General features: G+C 37.4%; 1 protein-coding gene across 1 annotated transcript in view; it reads right to left on the bottom strand.

Annotated features, from left to right (window-relative positions):
- LOC309392640 (scavenger receptor cysteine-rich domain-containing protein DMBT1-like) overlaps positions 1–16,216 on the bottom strand; it is a gene marked incomplete at its 5' end in the record, with an annotated part of 33,702 nt that extends 17,486 nt beyond the window's left edge. Inside the window, 11 exons of the mRNA XM_081954070.1 lie at positions 1–83; positions 1,257–1,328; positions 3,353–3,382; positions 4,756–4,776; positions 5,033–5,053; positions 7,926–7,964; positions 11,102–11,283; positions 11,433–11,580; positions 13,015–13,050; positions 15,978–15,992; positions 16,150–16,216. The exon at positions 1–83 is cut by the window's left edge and continues 229 nt beyond it. Of these exons, the coding sequence (XP_081810196.1) occupies positions 1–83; positions 1,257–1,328; positions 3,353–3,382; positions 4,756–4,776; positions 5,033–5,053; positions 7,926–7,964; positions 11,102–11,283; positions 11,433–11,580; positions 13,015–13,050; positions 15,978–15,992; positions 16,150–16,216 (714 nt within the window). The remainder of the gene's footprint in view (positions 84–1,256; positions 1,329–3,352; positions 3,383–4,755; positions 4,777–5,032; positions 5,054–7,925; positions 7,965–11,101; positions 11,284–11,432; positions 11,581–13,014; positions 13,051–15,977; positions 15,993–16,149) is intronic.
- Between the last annotated feature and the right edge of the window lie 2 nt (positions 16,217–16,218).

Below are 16,218 nucleotides of genomic sequence, written 5' to 3'. Positions count from 1 at the left end.
GATGGTCCCCCACAATCCATCGCGTAAGATTTCGACACGTCCCTCACACATATTGTTTCCATTGACCAGTCTTATAGATTTATCTGAGAAAGATGAGTCAGAATCCATGTTTTTGAATGTGAAACTGGAAATAATGAGGCATTTGATACTCTAAAGATGAGCAAACAATTTTTCAAAATGTTGCCAATTAATTAAGATTAGTATAAACTTCTTTTATGAAAAACATAATATATGTTACTTCATAGTATTCATAGTTCATAATATTAAACTTTAGAATTCTTATGCAGACTTACCAGGCAACTTTTCAGAGTGTGAAATAGCATCATGTGAAATAGTTACATTAAAGAAAAGAAATAAGGCATAAAAACTATAATTAGGTTAATTATAGTGGAGCATAATTACTCCCAGTTTTGGGGTAACAGTACTACAGTTCATCACTAAAAATGATATATACTGGTAATTAGTGAAATTTTCTTTCCCCCACAGTATAACGCTGCAGGGGCAAAATATCCAGAGAAAAAACATTGAACCTGTGGACATTTCTAACGATATTTCTATATTAGTATTTGCAGAACTAATATTAGCACATAACCTTTTAACATTACGCATGAAGTCCGTTTTCTTTACTGACTGAAATATGATCTTGTACTAAGTTTATATACATATAAACTTTTCCTTCAATGTTATACTGTGGAGAAGGAAAATTTCGCTGTATGTGTGCGTGTGTGTTTGTAAATATATGTATGAGTATACATGTATGTGTGTATGTATGTCTGTCTCTCTCTGTGTGTATTCAAAATTAATTAAAGAAGGTTCATATGGCAAGTATATAGTTCTCTGTCATGAAGAATGGTCAGCTTCCGTGCATCTATTTTAATATATCCTTTTGTATATAACATTCTTATTTGAAAAAAAATAAGATAGTTTATGTTTATTTTATAATTTGACAATAAATTTTTGCTTAAAAAGTATGGGAAGATACAAAACGTGTTGTTGTCAGATATAACTTTAGTTATTTGTTTCATAGAATTCTGACATTGATTCATAGAATATTGTTAATCTTCTCTCATTTGATTGAGAATTACCTCTCCAAGGGGCTTATAACTCCCCCCCCAAGACTCCCTACATGTTCCTTCCATTGATCCTTGTCACTTGAAGTGCAATAAGTGATGTGAATATAACAATTATTACTAGACTACATTTTTGATCACTCATCAGTGCATTCTTATAGAAAATAAAAGTGTGAATTTTCTTACTAGGGGCCACCTCTGGCGTGATGGCTGTTTTGATAGTTGTTTTGATAGGAGGTGGAGATGGAGTAGCTGGAGCTAAAAATGCACCCAAAAAAATCAGAACATATTTGTGAGATAATAACAATGAATACAGGCACGAAATAAATTGTGTACAGTATGTGAAATTGCCTTACTCCCCAGTATGATACTGTGGATGGTATCTTTAGTAGTAAAGGGCTTATATATGTTCACTTACTAAGGAAGGATTTTGCATGCTAGACATTTACAATGTTTATTGTTAGATTAGGTAATGGATAGGCACACATAGGCTCAACGGTAACAACACCTCTTTATTAAGTACAAGTGAGAACAACCCAGCGAAGGTTAAGTCTGACACCAGCCCTTTTATAGGGAGCTGTCAGACCCTTCGACCAATAGGATTAAATCTATGTTCCCGTTGGAACAGAGGACCTTGGTGGAAACCACTGTAGTTAGAACAAGTATCTAGCATTTATAATACAAAAGAGCTGCTGTTGTGATTTAATGGAGTCTTTTTCCCCCAGTGAGTGATATATCCTCAAACAATTGACCTTCCTGAAAATGGCTGAATGATCAGTCTGGAGGGATTTCCTTTGGACCAAGATTTCTTTAACTACTAATAAGGGAACCATTTTCCTTTCATTTATATGACTCTCCCGGGTTAGGCATAGTCTTAGTATCACCTCACAAGACCCTCCATACAACAATGGTCTGCAAGAAGCTTCAGGAGCAGCTGGGGGACAGGGTTGAAATCACTTTGCTGTTTAAATAGCAGCCATTTTGGTTTTTATTTTTTAAACAGATAATAAGAAGTGCATATTACTCTTAATCAGTTTGTAGGGTTATTATCTTTATTAAGCTAAAAGAAGCTTTTTGCAGTCACAGCCTTTTATACCTTTTTGAAGATCTGTCTCATTTCTGAGACTTCCTTATTGGTAAATGACAGGGAAGAGAGTTGTTGGAGACAAGTTAAAATAAGGAAGAATGGAGGTTTGTTTTTTTCCAATTGGATGTAAAACATAAGAATATAACAATCTGTTGTTTTATTTTTTATTTTTTTGTGCTCTGCAGCTTTGGATTGTTTAGTTTTGGGTGGCTGAAATTTTTCAATTTGTATAAATTCTGATTGGCCAGGAAGCATTAACCAATGTATTAAAAAATTATTCCTTGACCACAAGAGGGGGCTAAGAACATGAAAAAAAAATTGTGGCTTTTATCAGATTGCCAGAGTATGCTTGAGAAGTATTTAAATAAAACAATTCACTTTATGGTTCAATTATGTTCTAAAAATGTTAAAAAAGCAAGAGGAACGAAATATTTAAGTAATTGGAATAATGATGACTAATTCAGAGGTGCCATTAAGTGTAGAAAGTTAACAAATCACTGAGGCAACTTCACAAGTACCAGACAATGCAAATAATTTAACTGCAATTTTTGGAATATAAATCTGGTACTACTCTCTATTATTATGATGGTTTAATTACAAGCCTTCCATATAGTTGAAAGAAGAGTTCCAAGTAAATTAAAGTAAAATTAAAATATGGTTTTTTTTTACCAGTGGCCTTTTCTGATGAGTTAGTTAATATGATAGCAGTTGTACTTGGAGAAGATGGAACAAAAATGCACAAAAAAAGTCAGAGCATATCTGTGAGATAATAGCACTGAAACCAGACAAAGAAATAAATACAGTAAACTGTCTGACTCCCCAGCTTAACACTGCAGGGATATCTTTAGTAGTAAACTGCTTTTATATGATCACTTAGTTTCCAATCAAGGATTTTTGCATACTAGAGATTTACATTGTTTATAATACGAAACAGCCGCTGTCATAACTTAATAAAGTTTTTTTATCCTCAAAAATATATCCTCAATCAGTCACAGATTAGTCTTTGAGATGATAGTCACATCCATGGAGCCAACAGTTTCACTGAACTTCTAGATGTAGAAAGACCAATGGTGAACAAGCTAATTATTATTTTTAAAGAAAAAAATCCAATTGGACGTTATGACACCTATCATTGATGCTTAACAGTTCATTAGAAAGTTATATTTGGAATGGAAAAAAGAAGTTTGCTACTCACGAGTGGTATCCTCTCCAATAACACCTGTTCCTAAAGAAAGGAAATTTAAATGTTACTCCTATTACTTTTACCATTCTTCCATTTATCCAGTCATATATGCACCCACATACTTTTAAAGTCTATTTTAAAAGGGAAACCTTTTCTATTAATTCCTGAAAAGCAATGTGTATTCAACTGTATATTTCTATAAATTTCTGGCGACAAGTATGCCCCCAGAAGAGCTTTCTCCTTTCTAACCTATTGATGGAATTTGACAATCATTAACTAGGCAAATATCAAATGGCCAGTCATCAAGTCATTTAGAATGGGCAGCATAATAAGACATATGTGGCTATTTCTTCCACAAGGAAGAGGCAATTTCATATTGCAGTCATTTATGTCTTCCTTAACACGCATGGCAAAACAAAGTTCCCCATGTGCTACTCAGACATTGCGTTAGTTGATGGGAATGTGGTGTGAATAATTTTCTGAAGAATCAATATCATTAAAAAAGGGGTGGGATGGGGGAAGAGGATGTGCTAAGATCTTTTAGAAGATCAATATTAAAGATATACTACTTCATTTTTAATAATCAAATCAGATCAAATATTGCAGTAAGGAAGGACAGCATCTAAGACCAGATAATGCCATTCCTTCAGGATGATTGAAGATTATCCAGAAGGGTCATGGGGGTTATAGATCCATTATTGATGCTTGAGTAGAACCAGGATTTAAAACAGCAAAGCCTTATGCATACCATGAGACAAACTGCTACAGATTCTAGATATAACAGAGAATTAAGCTGTCTGTAGAGTATATTTTCTTAGCTATCAGATGAACTGCTTTGGTATAAAGACAAGTTAAAAAATGAGAAATGAATGTGCCACACATTTGCCACTTGGTTGCTTCCAGGAAAATTCCAAACCAACAAGAGGTATCTTCACATAGGTTTGATGCTCCTCCAAATCCAGCCATGCATTTACATAGCAAGAGGACCAAATGCAATTCATATCCAACAAACAATGAAGAAAAGTAAAATGAAGATTGACTCAGCCTTCCATTCTTCTGAGATCATTAAAATGAGGATCCAGATTTTTTCAGCCAATATGTAAATAATGCTGACTTTGTAAACAGAGAGTGCTGTAAAACACTATGGGGCAGTATATAAATCTAAGTGCTATTGCTAAAAGAAGAAATACTTTTTCACTACTGAATATTGCATTAACAGTTTGTGGTTTAATATCCAACTAACTATTTCTGATTTTGAGGAGAGAGATATGCTGGGACTTTTCCTGCCAAAAAAATATTTCTTCTATGAGGGTTTTTTAAATCAGTTATTTAAATGACTAAAGGTATCATTTACACAGAGTAACTAACCAGAAAGAAGTGGTTTTAAGACATGAAAAAGGGGTTATTAAACTTACCACTTGTTTCTTCAGGACGAGCTGTTCAGAAAATAAAATTAAATACAATTGTATATAAATAATATCACTTGTATTAATTGTCAATACTATTATAACCAGTCATTAAACTATTTCTGATTTTGAGGAGAGAGATACTCTAGGACTTTTTCTGGAAAAAAAATTCTTCTATGAGGGTTTTTTAAATCAGTTATTTAAATGACTAAAGGTATCATTTACACAGAGGAACTAACCAGAAATAATTGGTTTTAAGACATGAAAAAGGGGTTATTAAACTTACCACTTGTTTCTACAGGACGAGCTGTTCAGAAAATAAAATTAAATACAATTATATGTAAATAATATCACTTGTATTAATTGTCAATACTATTATAAACAGTCATTAAAATCTGGTATGATTACAACTAAAATGTGATAGTGAACTGAATATTGTCAAAAACATCATGAGGGTCAATATAAAGGCAGAATGGAAGGAAGGAAAGAGAAAAATAAAATAACAAAGGCAGAAATATAGTCACATTTCCCAATTTAGAACATTCCCACAAAATAGAAATCCAATGCCCTATATTTTCCATATGTGATTTTGTTTTGGGATTGGAAGAATGAAGGAAGAGTGGTCCTGAAAAAGACATCTCAGTACACATACAGTATCTACACAGTAATGTGCATCTGAATGATTGGCAGTTAAAACTCATTTAGTCCTCAGAGTAAAATGGCAGGCTTTCCTAACATGGATGTCCCCAAATGGAATAGGGCTGAAGTTCCCAGAAGCAAGATAAACCCAGAGTTCTGTAATATTGTTGAAATCTCTGGACTAAGGATCATGCTTGAGAGCCTGTTCTATTTTAATGTAACCTTCTTGAATTGTATACATTGTTCTTACTGAGCAAAAAGTAAATCTGGGAATTTATGATTTATCACACAGTCAGCCTGAATTTGGCATTTTTGTCTACCTTTTGAATCCTTTCCAAGGACTTGGCATAGGCAGATGTGGATGTTTGATTGTGTTGCAGATATTGTCGCAGGATATACGCTGTTCCAAGTAAAGTTGTCTTTTTTAGTTGACTGATGATGAATTTGCTCCAGTTGGTTTGGGATTGCATCCAATCGATCTATTACTATTGGTTACTGGGGGTGGGTTCCGGCAGTTACTACTGCTGGTTTGCTCATGGCCGTTTGGCACGCACACACATACTTGATGCACGCTGTGCGCGCATGCACAGTGCAATAAAAATTGCTCTGTGCATGCGCAGAAGCAAAAAACAAGATGGCCAAGCATACGGCGGCACTCGGAGAACCAGTTCGGGGGCGTGGCAGGCCTGGGTCGCTGCCAGTTCCAGTGACCCAGGCTGCCAAACCATTACCAATTCAACCAAACCGGTCCAAACTGGTAGGAACCCACCACTGTTGCTTACTACATTTGCTTTCTTTTCCCATAGCCATTCTATTATTATTTAGTTGATTATTTAGTTTAGTTTACTTATTATTTGCAAACAATAATTTTTGAACTTCTTGGAAAATTTATAGATTGAGAGTATAAACTTACTTGTGAGGTCAACTGTTGGCAATGGAGTTGTGAAAGCCTCTGATAAGAAAAAAAAATGCTGACTTTGTAAACAGAGAGTGCTGTAAAACACTATGGGGCAGTATATAAATCTAAGTGCTATTGCTAAAGGAAGAAATACTTTTTCACTACTGAATATTGCATTAACAGTTTGTGGTTTAATATCCAACTATTTCTGATTTTGAGGAGAGAGATATGCTGGGACTTTTCCTGCCAAAAAAATATTTCTTCTATGAGGGTTTTTTAAATCAGTTATTTAAATGACAAAAGGTATCATTTACACAGAGGAACTAACCAGAAAGAATTGGTTTTAAGACATGAAAAAGGGGTTATTAAACTTACCACTTGTTTCTACAGGACGAGCTGTTCAAAAAATAAAATTAAATACAATTATATGTAAATAATATCACTTGTATTAATTGTCAATACTATTATAAACAGTCATTAAAATCTGGTATGATTACAACTAAAATGTGATAGTGAACTGAATATTGTCAAAAACATCATGAGGGTCAATATAAAGGCAGAATGGAAGGAAGGAAAGAGAAAAATAAAATAACAAAGGCAGAAATATAGTCACATTTCCCAATTTAGAACATTCCCACAAAATAGAAATCCAATGCCCTATATTTTCCATATGTGATTTTGTTTTGGGATTGGAAGAATGAAGGAAGAGTGGTCCTGAAAAAGACATCTCAGTACACATACAGTATCTACACAGTAATGTGCATCTGAATGATTGGCAGTTAAAACTCATTTAGTCCTCAGAGTAAAATGGCAGGCTTTCCTAACATGGATGTCCCCAAATGGAATAGGGCTGAAGTTCCCAGAAGCAAGATAAACCCAGAGTTCTGTAATATTGTTGAAATCTCTGGACTAAGGATCATGCTTGAGCGCCTGTTCTATTTTAATGTAACCTTCTTGAATTGTATACATTGTTCTTACTGAGCAAAAAGTAAATCTGAGAATTTATGATTTATCATACAGTCAGCCTGAATTTGGCATTTTTGTCTACCTTTTGAATCCTTTCCAAGGACTTGGCATAGGCAGATGTGGATGTTTGATTGTGTTTGCAGATATTGTCGCAGGATATACGCTGTTCCAAGTAAAGTTGTCTTTTTTAGTTGACTGATGATGAATTTGCTCCAGTTGGTTTGGGATTGCATCCAATCGATCTATTACTATTGGTTACTGGGGGTGGGTTCCGGCAGTTACTACTGCTGGTTTGCTCATGGCCGTTTGGCACGCACACACATACTTGATGCACGCTGTGCGCGCATGCACAGTGCAATAAAAATTGCTCTGTGCATGCGCAGAAGCAAAAAACAAGATGGCCAAGCATACGGCGGCACTCGGAGAACCAGTTCGGGGGCGTGGCAGGCCTGGGTCGCTGCCAGTTCCAGTGACCCAGGCTGCCAAACCATTACCAATTCAACCAAACCGGTCCAAACTGGTAGGAACCCACCACTGTTGCTTACTACATTTGCTTTCTTTTCCCATAGTCATTCTATTATTATTTAGTTGATTATTTAGTTTAGTTTACTTATTATTTGCAAACAACAATTTTTGAACTTCTTGGAAAATTTATAGATTGAGAGTATAAACTTACTTGTGAGGTCAACTGTTGGCAATGGAGTTGTGAAAGCCTCTGATAAGAAAAAAAAATCTATCAGTCTTTGCCCAATACCCTTAGATAGTAGTTATGAGTTATTTGGAAAAATAATGAAGGTGGGATACAAATAAATAAACAAATCTCAGTTGTTTTCTCTGCTTTTCAATTGCTTTTCTACCAATAGCCATAGAAGGTCCTTCCAATTTGTTGTTTTCTAAGTGCTCAACCTTACTAACTTTAAGATATATGGACTTCAGCACGCTGGCCTGGGAATTCTGGGAGTTGATGTCCAGACATCTTAAAAGTTTTCAAGATGAAAAACACAGCTCGAAAGGACAGAACCATTAATACTGAATAAAATAATTTCAAAATGACTACAATTAGCACAGATAAATTGTGAAAACATTCCTGTCCATTTGGAATAAGAGTTTTATAAGACTATAAAGAAACAAAGGAAGCCACTTTCGGTTTAGGGGTTTATAAGATTCCTTTGATGAGACACATGTGATTCTACATAATGAAGAGGTGAGGGTGATGTTGATGAAGGTAAAAGTAACAATTAAGAAGCATAAATACATAAATAAAAAGAATACATAAATAAAAAGAAAGCAAACATCCCCCCTCAAATGGCATATGCTATAAAGCACTAGGTCTTTTTCTGCCATCAGTTTTCTATCTTTCTATGACTGACTGCAGCATATCTGCAGATACCTGCAGATTGAGATTGTTTCAAAAGCAATCTCACAAAATGACTATTGGGAACCCAGTGATTTATAAAACTGTTGTCATGGAGAGTTTAGCCAGAAAGCAAACTGGGGGAGGATGCTCCTTGACATTACTATGGTCCACTACCCTATAGCATCAGGTTGTATTTTCTGGGCTGGTGAATAAAGCATTCAACTGCAATCATGTTTTGCTTGTTTTAAGGACTAATTAGCCCAAGAATTCTTCTCAGAAATAACAGTAATATTGGATTTCAGATTTTGGGTGCTTTGTTTTTTGTGGTATAGGGCCATGCAAAGTATATGAAAAAGTCCCAGTGCTAATATATATTAGAGACCCAAATGCACAAAGCTGTGTATGCGTGCATGTACAGGAACGTGCAACATTTCCTTTGGATTCACCAATAAGATGAAGTGATTCGGCATCCACATTTGTGCTGAGACAGCTGGGGACATTTTTCAGAGCAGCTGCGCGAACTTTGTAAATGGTCCATCTGTTTTAATAATCTGGGCAATAATAACACAATATTGTTACCGTTAAACCCAGCTTGCAAAATACACCTAGTAAATGTGTGGCATAGTCTCCTATGTGAAAGAAATTTCCTGTGCATCATCTTCAACTGAAGAAGAAGAAGGAAGCTATATATGTTCACAATGGGATGGATTAAGAACAGAGGTAGTATTCAGCCAGTTCTGACAGGTTCTGTAGAACCGGTAGCGAAAATTTTGAGAGTGGGGAGGGAATGGGGATTTTGCACTATCCTTCCCTTGCCACACCCACAAAACCACGCCCACAGAAGTAGTAAAAAAATTTGAATCTCACCACTGATAAAAGAATTCTGGGGCTAAAGGAGGCTCAGGGCTGTGGCTTGCACGTTCCTATTCTAGAAAGTTCTACAAATCTACTCTTCCTTGCCAATATGTAAGACTTCAAAAAGGACTTTAGAAGAAGCCAGGATATTTTCTTGTTGCTTGCACACTTCCTTCTTTTCCTGACCACAGTGATAGCGCAGTCCTAGTACATGCTATCAAGGGTGGAAGGAGTATTGCTAAAAAACCCTTTCCCCAATCCTCTTCTAGTCCTAACTGGAAGGAAGCAAAAATAGAAAAGAAATTACTGTGCATTTTGAAAGCATTCAATGTGGCATAAATTTGGGCATCATCTTTGACTATAGAGTTTTGAAAAATGGGCACCCTTCCCAAACTGAGATAGGGTGATTTTTGTGTAATTTCTCTGCATGGGATTTAATGCTGAATGGAAGCTTATCTCAAAGAGATAAGAAATCTAAATCTGAAATCTCAAATTGCTAGAGTTCTGCTTTCTGAGATTAGGCAAAGAAAGAAAGATATGTATAATAATGTAAAGCAAAATTATCCCATGGTAGGAAAAACATAGCAGCAAGTATCAGAATAACAGAATAATGGAGTTGGAAGGAACCTTGGAGTCTTCTAGTCAAACCCCCTGCTCAGGCAGGAAACCCTTTACTATTTCAAACAAATGGTTATCTGATTTCTTCTTAGAAACCTCCAGTGTTGGAGCACACACAACTTCGGGAGGCAAGTCATTCCATTAGACAGTTCTCACTGTCAAGAAATTTCTCCTTAGTTCTAGGTTGCTTGTGTCCTTGATTAGTTTCCATTCATTGCCTCTTGTCCTGCCTTCTGGTGCTTTGGAGAATAGCTTGACTCCCTGTTCTTGTGGTTACCCCTTAGATATTGGAACACTGCTATCATGTCACCCCTTATTCTTCTTTTCATTAAACAGGATCAGTAGCAGGGGTGAAATGCTACCAGTTCTACCCCGTTCGCTGGAACCGGTAATAAAAAATGTTTCTGGTTCCCCGAATCAGTAATAAAAAAATGCTTTCCTCCTCCCTTTTTTGCTTTTTAAAAGCATTTTTTACTACCTATTAACCCTAACCATAACTCTGTGAGGTTCCTGCTTGTTGCAAGGTGCCATTTTGTGTGAAGTCCAGCTGCTTTTGCATTGTGTGTAAGTTAGTTGGGTAGCTTTTGTGTTATTTTTGTGTAAAGTGTGAAAGTTGGTTTTTGATCTCTTTGTGGCTCTGTGAGGTTCCTGCTTGTTGTTGCAGGGGCCATTTTGTGTGCTTTTGCATTGTGTGTGAGTCAGTTGTGTGGCTTTTGTGTTATTTTTGTGTGAAGTGTGAAAGTTGGTTTTTGATCTCTTTGTGGCTCTGTGAGGTTCCTGCTTGTTGTTGCAGGGGCCATTTTGTGTGCTTTTGCATTGTGTGTGAGTCAGTTGTGTGGCTTTTGTGTTATTTTTGTGTGAAGTGTGAAAGTTGGTTTTTGAGTTCACCCGGTCACATGACCCTGACCACCAAGACATGCCCACCCAGTCACATGACCACCAAGCCATGCCTACCAAACCACGCCCACAGAACCCATAGGAAAAAGTTTTAGATTTCACTACTGATCAGGTAGCATGCTTACCTCCTACATCATAAAATGCAATGAAGCCTTGACCTTCTCTATCAGAATGTCTGTATAGTACCAAGGTCATCTGGCCTGAATAAGAGAAAAATGTCCTTTCTCCTTCGCATATTTTCCCAAGTAGAGCTGACGTCTGTGGTTCTCCCTTATAGACAGCAATATATTCAGTAGCACAGTCTAAGCTGAAGAGGAAAAAAGACAAAAGTAATCATGGACCGGGCAACAGAGCGTCATTGAGGGAAAACACTTTTGTTTCCCCTTTCATGCAAAAAAGCCAATGAAACGGCAGGGATTGAAATGGCTGAATGAGATTTGAAAGAAAAATACTTACCTTATATAATCAAGGTTTATTCTTATTGGATAGTGCTCCGGGGAGTTAATTCTCCAGACACACGTTTGTTGTCTATTGCCTGCAGTATAATATGGGCCAAAAAATGAGCCTGAGGCATCTGAGAACGAGCCCCCACATCCAGTTTCAGCTATCAAAAAGAAGAAGAAGAAAAAACAGTAGAATGTCATATTTCATCATATATTAAATTATATAATATTTATTGTACAACTATAAATGTTATGGTGAAAATGTATACATTAGCTTATTTTAAGAATTGTGAATTTAATTTAATATTAATTGATTAGTATTTTGGCTTCTGTATATATTTAATGAAATATATCATATCTAATACCTCTTAGCAAAAACACAACTACCAGCTGCACTGTTGCTGAAGCTGTTCCTATAAGCACAGTGGGTTTTTAAATCTCATTTTTCATTTAAAAAAAAAATCTTATTGTTTCTTATGCCTTACAATCTTGGTCACTTTGGTCTCATGATAATCAGCACAAGCAGAAAGTTTACATAGACCAAAATATAATACAATGAAATCATTAGGGCACAGCTATAAGAAGTAAAAGTGTGCCCTTTCCCGGGTAAGTTTTATTTTCTGTGAAGACCAAGCATTAAGCGTAATTGTATTGATCAAAGATTTAGCATGTCTTATAATATTGCCTACAGCAGTGATGGCGAACCTATGGCACGCATGCCACAGGTGGCACGCGGAGCCATTTCTCAGGGCACGCAAGGCACTGCCCTGTCAGCTGGCCAGCGCGCATGTGCGCCCTGGCCAGCTGAATTCACCCTTTTTAAAGCCCTTTTTTGCCCTCCCCAGGCTCCAGAGGCTTTATAGGAGCCTGGGAAGGGTGAAAAGAGTCTTCCCCGCCAATCCGGAGGCCCTCCGGAGGCTTCATGAGCTTCCCTGAAGCCTCCGGAGTGCAAAAAATTGGCCCTATGGGCAAACTAGAAGTTCGGAAACGGACTTCCGGTTTGCTTGGAGAGTTGTTTTGACTGCTCTGGAGGCTTCAGGGAAGCATCCTGAAGGACCCTCAAGCCTCCGGAGGGCTTCCGGAGGGTGGGGGAGGCTGTTTTCACCCTTCCCAGGCTCCTATAAAGCCTCTGGAGCCTGGGGAGGGCAAAAAAAGCATGCAAAAAATGGGGGGTTGCCTGTAGTGCGTGCATGCGCACTGGGAGGTAGCACATTGCATTACAAGTGCGGCACGCCTGCATACTACCCCCCTGCGCTCCCCCCATTTATGGCACGTGAGCCAAAAAATGTTCGCTCTAGCTGGCCTACAGTATATTAGCTATATTTGACTGTCCTGTTTTGAAATACAAAATTCATGCTATTGGCAGCACAGCAAAAGACTGGTGAAATGAAAATGCCTGGAAGCAAGGCAATTCAAGGCATTTTGCAATAGGTACTTTTTAACGAATTAAAATTTGCAAATAAAGCTCACATACACCTTGTGGATATTTGCATGTCAATTGCTTGCTGGGGAATTATTATTCTAAAAAGTGTTTCACAAGATTGGCATAGCCAAAACTAATTTTCTGAATTATGCTACGTATATGTTCTACTTACCTGTTGCAGAAAGATCAGTTGGCACGGGAGTTACTCCTTTAAAAAGAAGGGGGAAAGAGGAAAAAAGATAAAGATGAATTATTTTGCTATTACCTCAAATGTAGTGGAAAATGTATCTTAGATTAGTTTGATCATATTATGGTGTTTGTGTGTGTGTACATGACCTTTAGGGAATCAACCATTAGAAGGGCAGCATACATTTCTCTTCACTAAAACTCTCCTTGCTGGTCTATCATAATAATAATAATACAATAGTAGAGTTGGAAGGGACCTTGGAGGTCTTCTAGTCCAACCCCCTGCCTAGGCAGGAAACCCTATACCGTTTCAGACAAATAGCTATCCAACATCTTCTTAAAGACTTCCAGTGTTGGGGCATTCACAACTTCTGGAGGCAAGCTGTTCCACTGATTAATTGTTCTCACTGTCAGGAAATTTCTCCTCAGTTCTAAGTTGCTTCTCTCCTTGATTAGTTTCCACCCATTGCTTCTTGTTCTACCCTCAGGTGCCTTGGAGAATAGTTTGACTCCCTCTTCTTTGTGGCAACCTCTGAGATATTGGAACAATGCTATCATGTCTCCCCTAGTCCTTCTTTCTCTTAAGCTAAACATACCCAGTTCATAAGCAGAGCACTAAAAGCTTTGAAGAAGACTTACACAAATACATCTGTGGTAGAATCCAGGAAACCCTGCTCACAGACACGTTCACCCTGGTAACTTCCAAATTGGGCTCTATTGTAACAGGTTCTACATGGGGTTGCCCTTGAAGAGTATCTGGAAGTTTCAGATGGTGCGGAGTGCAGCAGTGGTGAGCAGTTATGTGTGCTCCTACAACACCACATATCACACCTGTGCTCTATGAGCTGCATGATTGCCAGTCCAAAGTGCTGGTTTTAAATTTTAAAGTCCTTCATAGCACCGTACTGGTTATCTGAGGGACCAGCTCTCCCCAACTACGGTACATCTGCCCATTCCATTAGATCTGGAAGAAACAGCATACTTCGGATCTTGTCTTTTAGGGACTTATGCCTGGCAGATTCTAGGAGATGGGCCTTCTCAACCATGGAGCATGTTTAATTCTCCTCCTGAAGTGAGTTAGCCCCATCCTTTTTTATGTTACATAAGTCCCTCAAGGCCTGGCTTTGTTGTCAAGCCTAATGTCCCATGGAACCAGGGATTTCTTAAGATTGCTTTAGTGTTGTGATTAATTTACTCTCTCATGAATGAAGGCAAATATACGTGTCCCAGAGTCGGTCACTGGGACCAGAGGTTTTGTCTTCTGAGTTTTTGGACGTGTGCTGCAGTCCATCCCCAGGGAACTTCTCTCTACCAGAATGTGGTGAGGATGGGCTCCACCACGGGTCCAAAAGCTCAGAAGACTAAACCTCTGGTCCTAATGACCGACCAGATTAGACCCTGCAATCTAATCTCTCCTCTACTGTTTGTATTTTTAGGATTTTTTTTTTAAAAAATAACTGTTTTAATCTATTTATTGGTTTATTTTAATGGTTGTACACTGGCCACAGCCACTTTGTTTAAGATGAGTTGCCATAATATAACTAACATAATGAAATGAAATAAAAATTGAAGTGGCATCTTTGTAACTCATGGGGAAAAAATTATCACACTATTCATCCCCATGCATCTATTACTCAGATGTTTGGTTTGTAATGAATTATGTTTATGGAAGAAAATAAATAAGAATTTTAATCTGCAGCTATTGGTTACTTGGGAGAAAGGGAACTCTTGAACCAAGAGAAGTAGAATAGACAGAATAGATTTTCCACACCCCTTAAAATTTTCACTCCTTGCAGTGCAGTGAATACCTTTATTTTATTGATTTGTAGTCAAATCCATTTTTGTATTTAAAAAAATAGAACAATACAATGCTGATCAAGTTAAGGACAGACTAGGTCTAAGGCTGTTACGGAAAACTCTTCTGATAAATGATGATCAGGCCCAACACTTCCTGTTGGCAAACACAATCAAGAAATCTTTATTACTATTTTCCTGGAAATTTCAAGTGAGGGATCTACAGGTAAGAAGTAGCGTATGTACTTAAGAATAACTATGTATGGAAAGAAGTGGGAGTACAGGTTCTGTGTGTGCCAAGTCTAGTGTCAACCCTGAAGCAAATCTGACTAAGGCCATCTTTAAGGCTTCATGGTTGCCACAAGGCAGAGGGGAAGAAAGAGAGGGGAAAACTTAGATAGCTCAGCTTTGCAATCAAAATATTCTTTTTCCTGTGGGAACCAAGGGTATTCCAATAGAGGAGAGGAGTAACCAAGCAACCGGCCAGCACCTCAATTGGACAATGTGACTGATGACTTAGGGGAAAGGGGGAACTTTCACTTGTTAATTAGGTGAAAACCATGGGAATTTTCAGAGTTGGTTTCCACCAGTGGTGCCAATATGATGTATCCAATAAACTGTTCATTGAGGAATCTGGCTGTGTTGGAGTTCTGTCTTGAATGGGTGCATTACTTGGAGCTGACATCTAATAAAGGAGATGATGGTTTAGGACAAGTGTTGCTGATTCCATAATTAACAACAAATGCAGAGGGGATAGTATTATCCTTGTTTCCCCTTTTTTTCTTCCTAAACTGAAATATCCCTACTGTAGCTGACATAACTAGCACTTGACCTTGGAACCTTTATCACCTGGATTAAAAGCTCATGAATCTGATGTATTTAGAAAGTAGAAGGCAAGAGGAAAGAACTGAACATTTGAATTTCGTAATCTGTTTAATATGAAACAATTGTTTTCCCATTTATGCTGGCAGCACCTGAATGAGAGTGATTCATTCCCAACCCTTTAACCTGGTCAGCTTTCTCAAGGCTAAGGGGAAACAATGAAGAGTGTGTATATTTTGCAATGTCCTTTCTTCTGTACCTACTTCACAAGGTTCATATCTTTAAAGAAAAATTATGGCATTGAATCGATTCCATTAGAAGAACAACACTTACCAGATACCGTAGATGCTGCAGAAAGAAAAGAAAAGAAAACTTATTTAATATGAGCACGAGCAGAAAGTTTACATAGACCATGCCCTGGTTCCTTTCTTCTGTACCTACTTCATAAGATTTAAAGAAATTTGTGGCATCGAATCAATTCCATTAATAGAAGAACAACACTTACCAGATACTGTAGATGCTGGGGGGAAATATTTAATAAGCAAACACACTGCTACATTTTTGGAGATCATGT

The sequence above is a fragment of the Natrix helvetica genome (genome assembly GCF_964273705.1).
Source record: "Natrix helvetica genome assembly, chromosome: 5".
Lineage (NCBI taxonomy): Eukaryota > Metazoa > Chordata > Lepidosauria > Squamata > Natricidae > Natrix > Natrix helvetica.
This window is presented reverse-complemented; position numbering and strand designations above follow the sequence as displayed.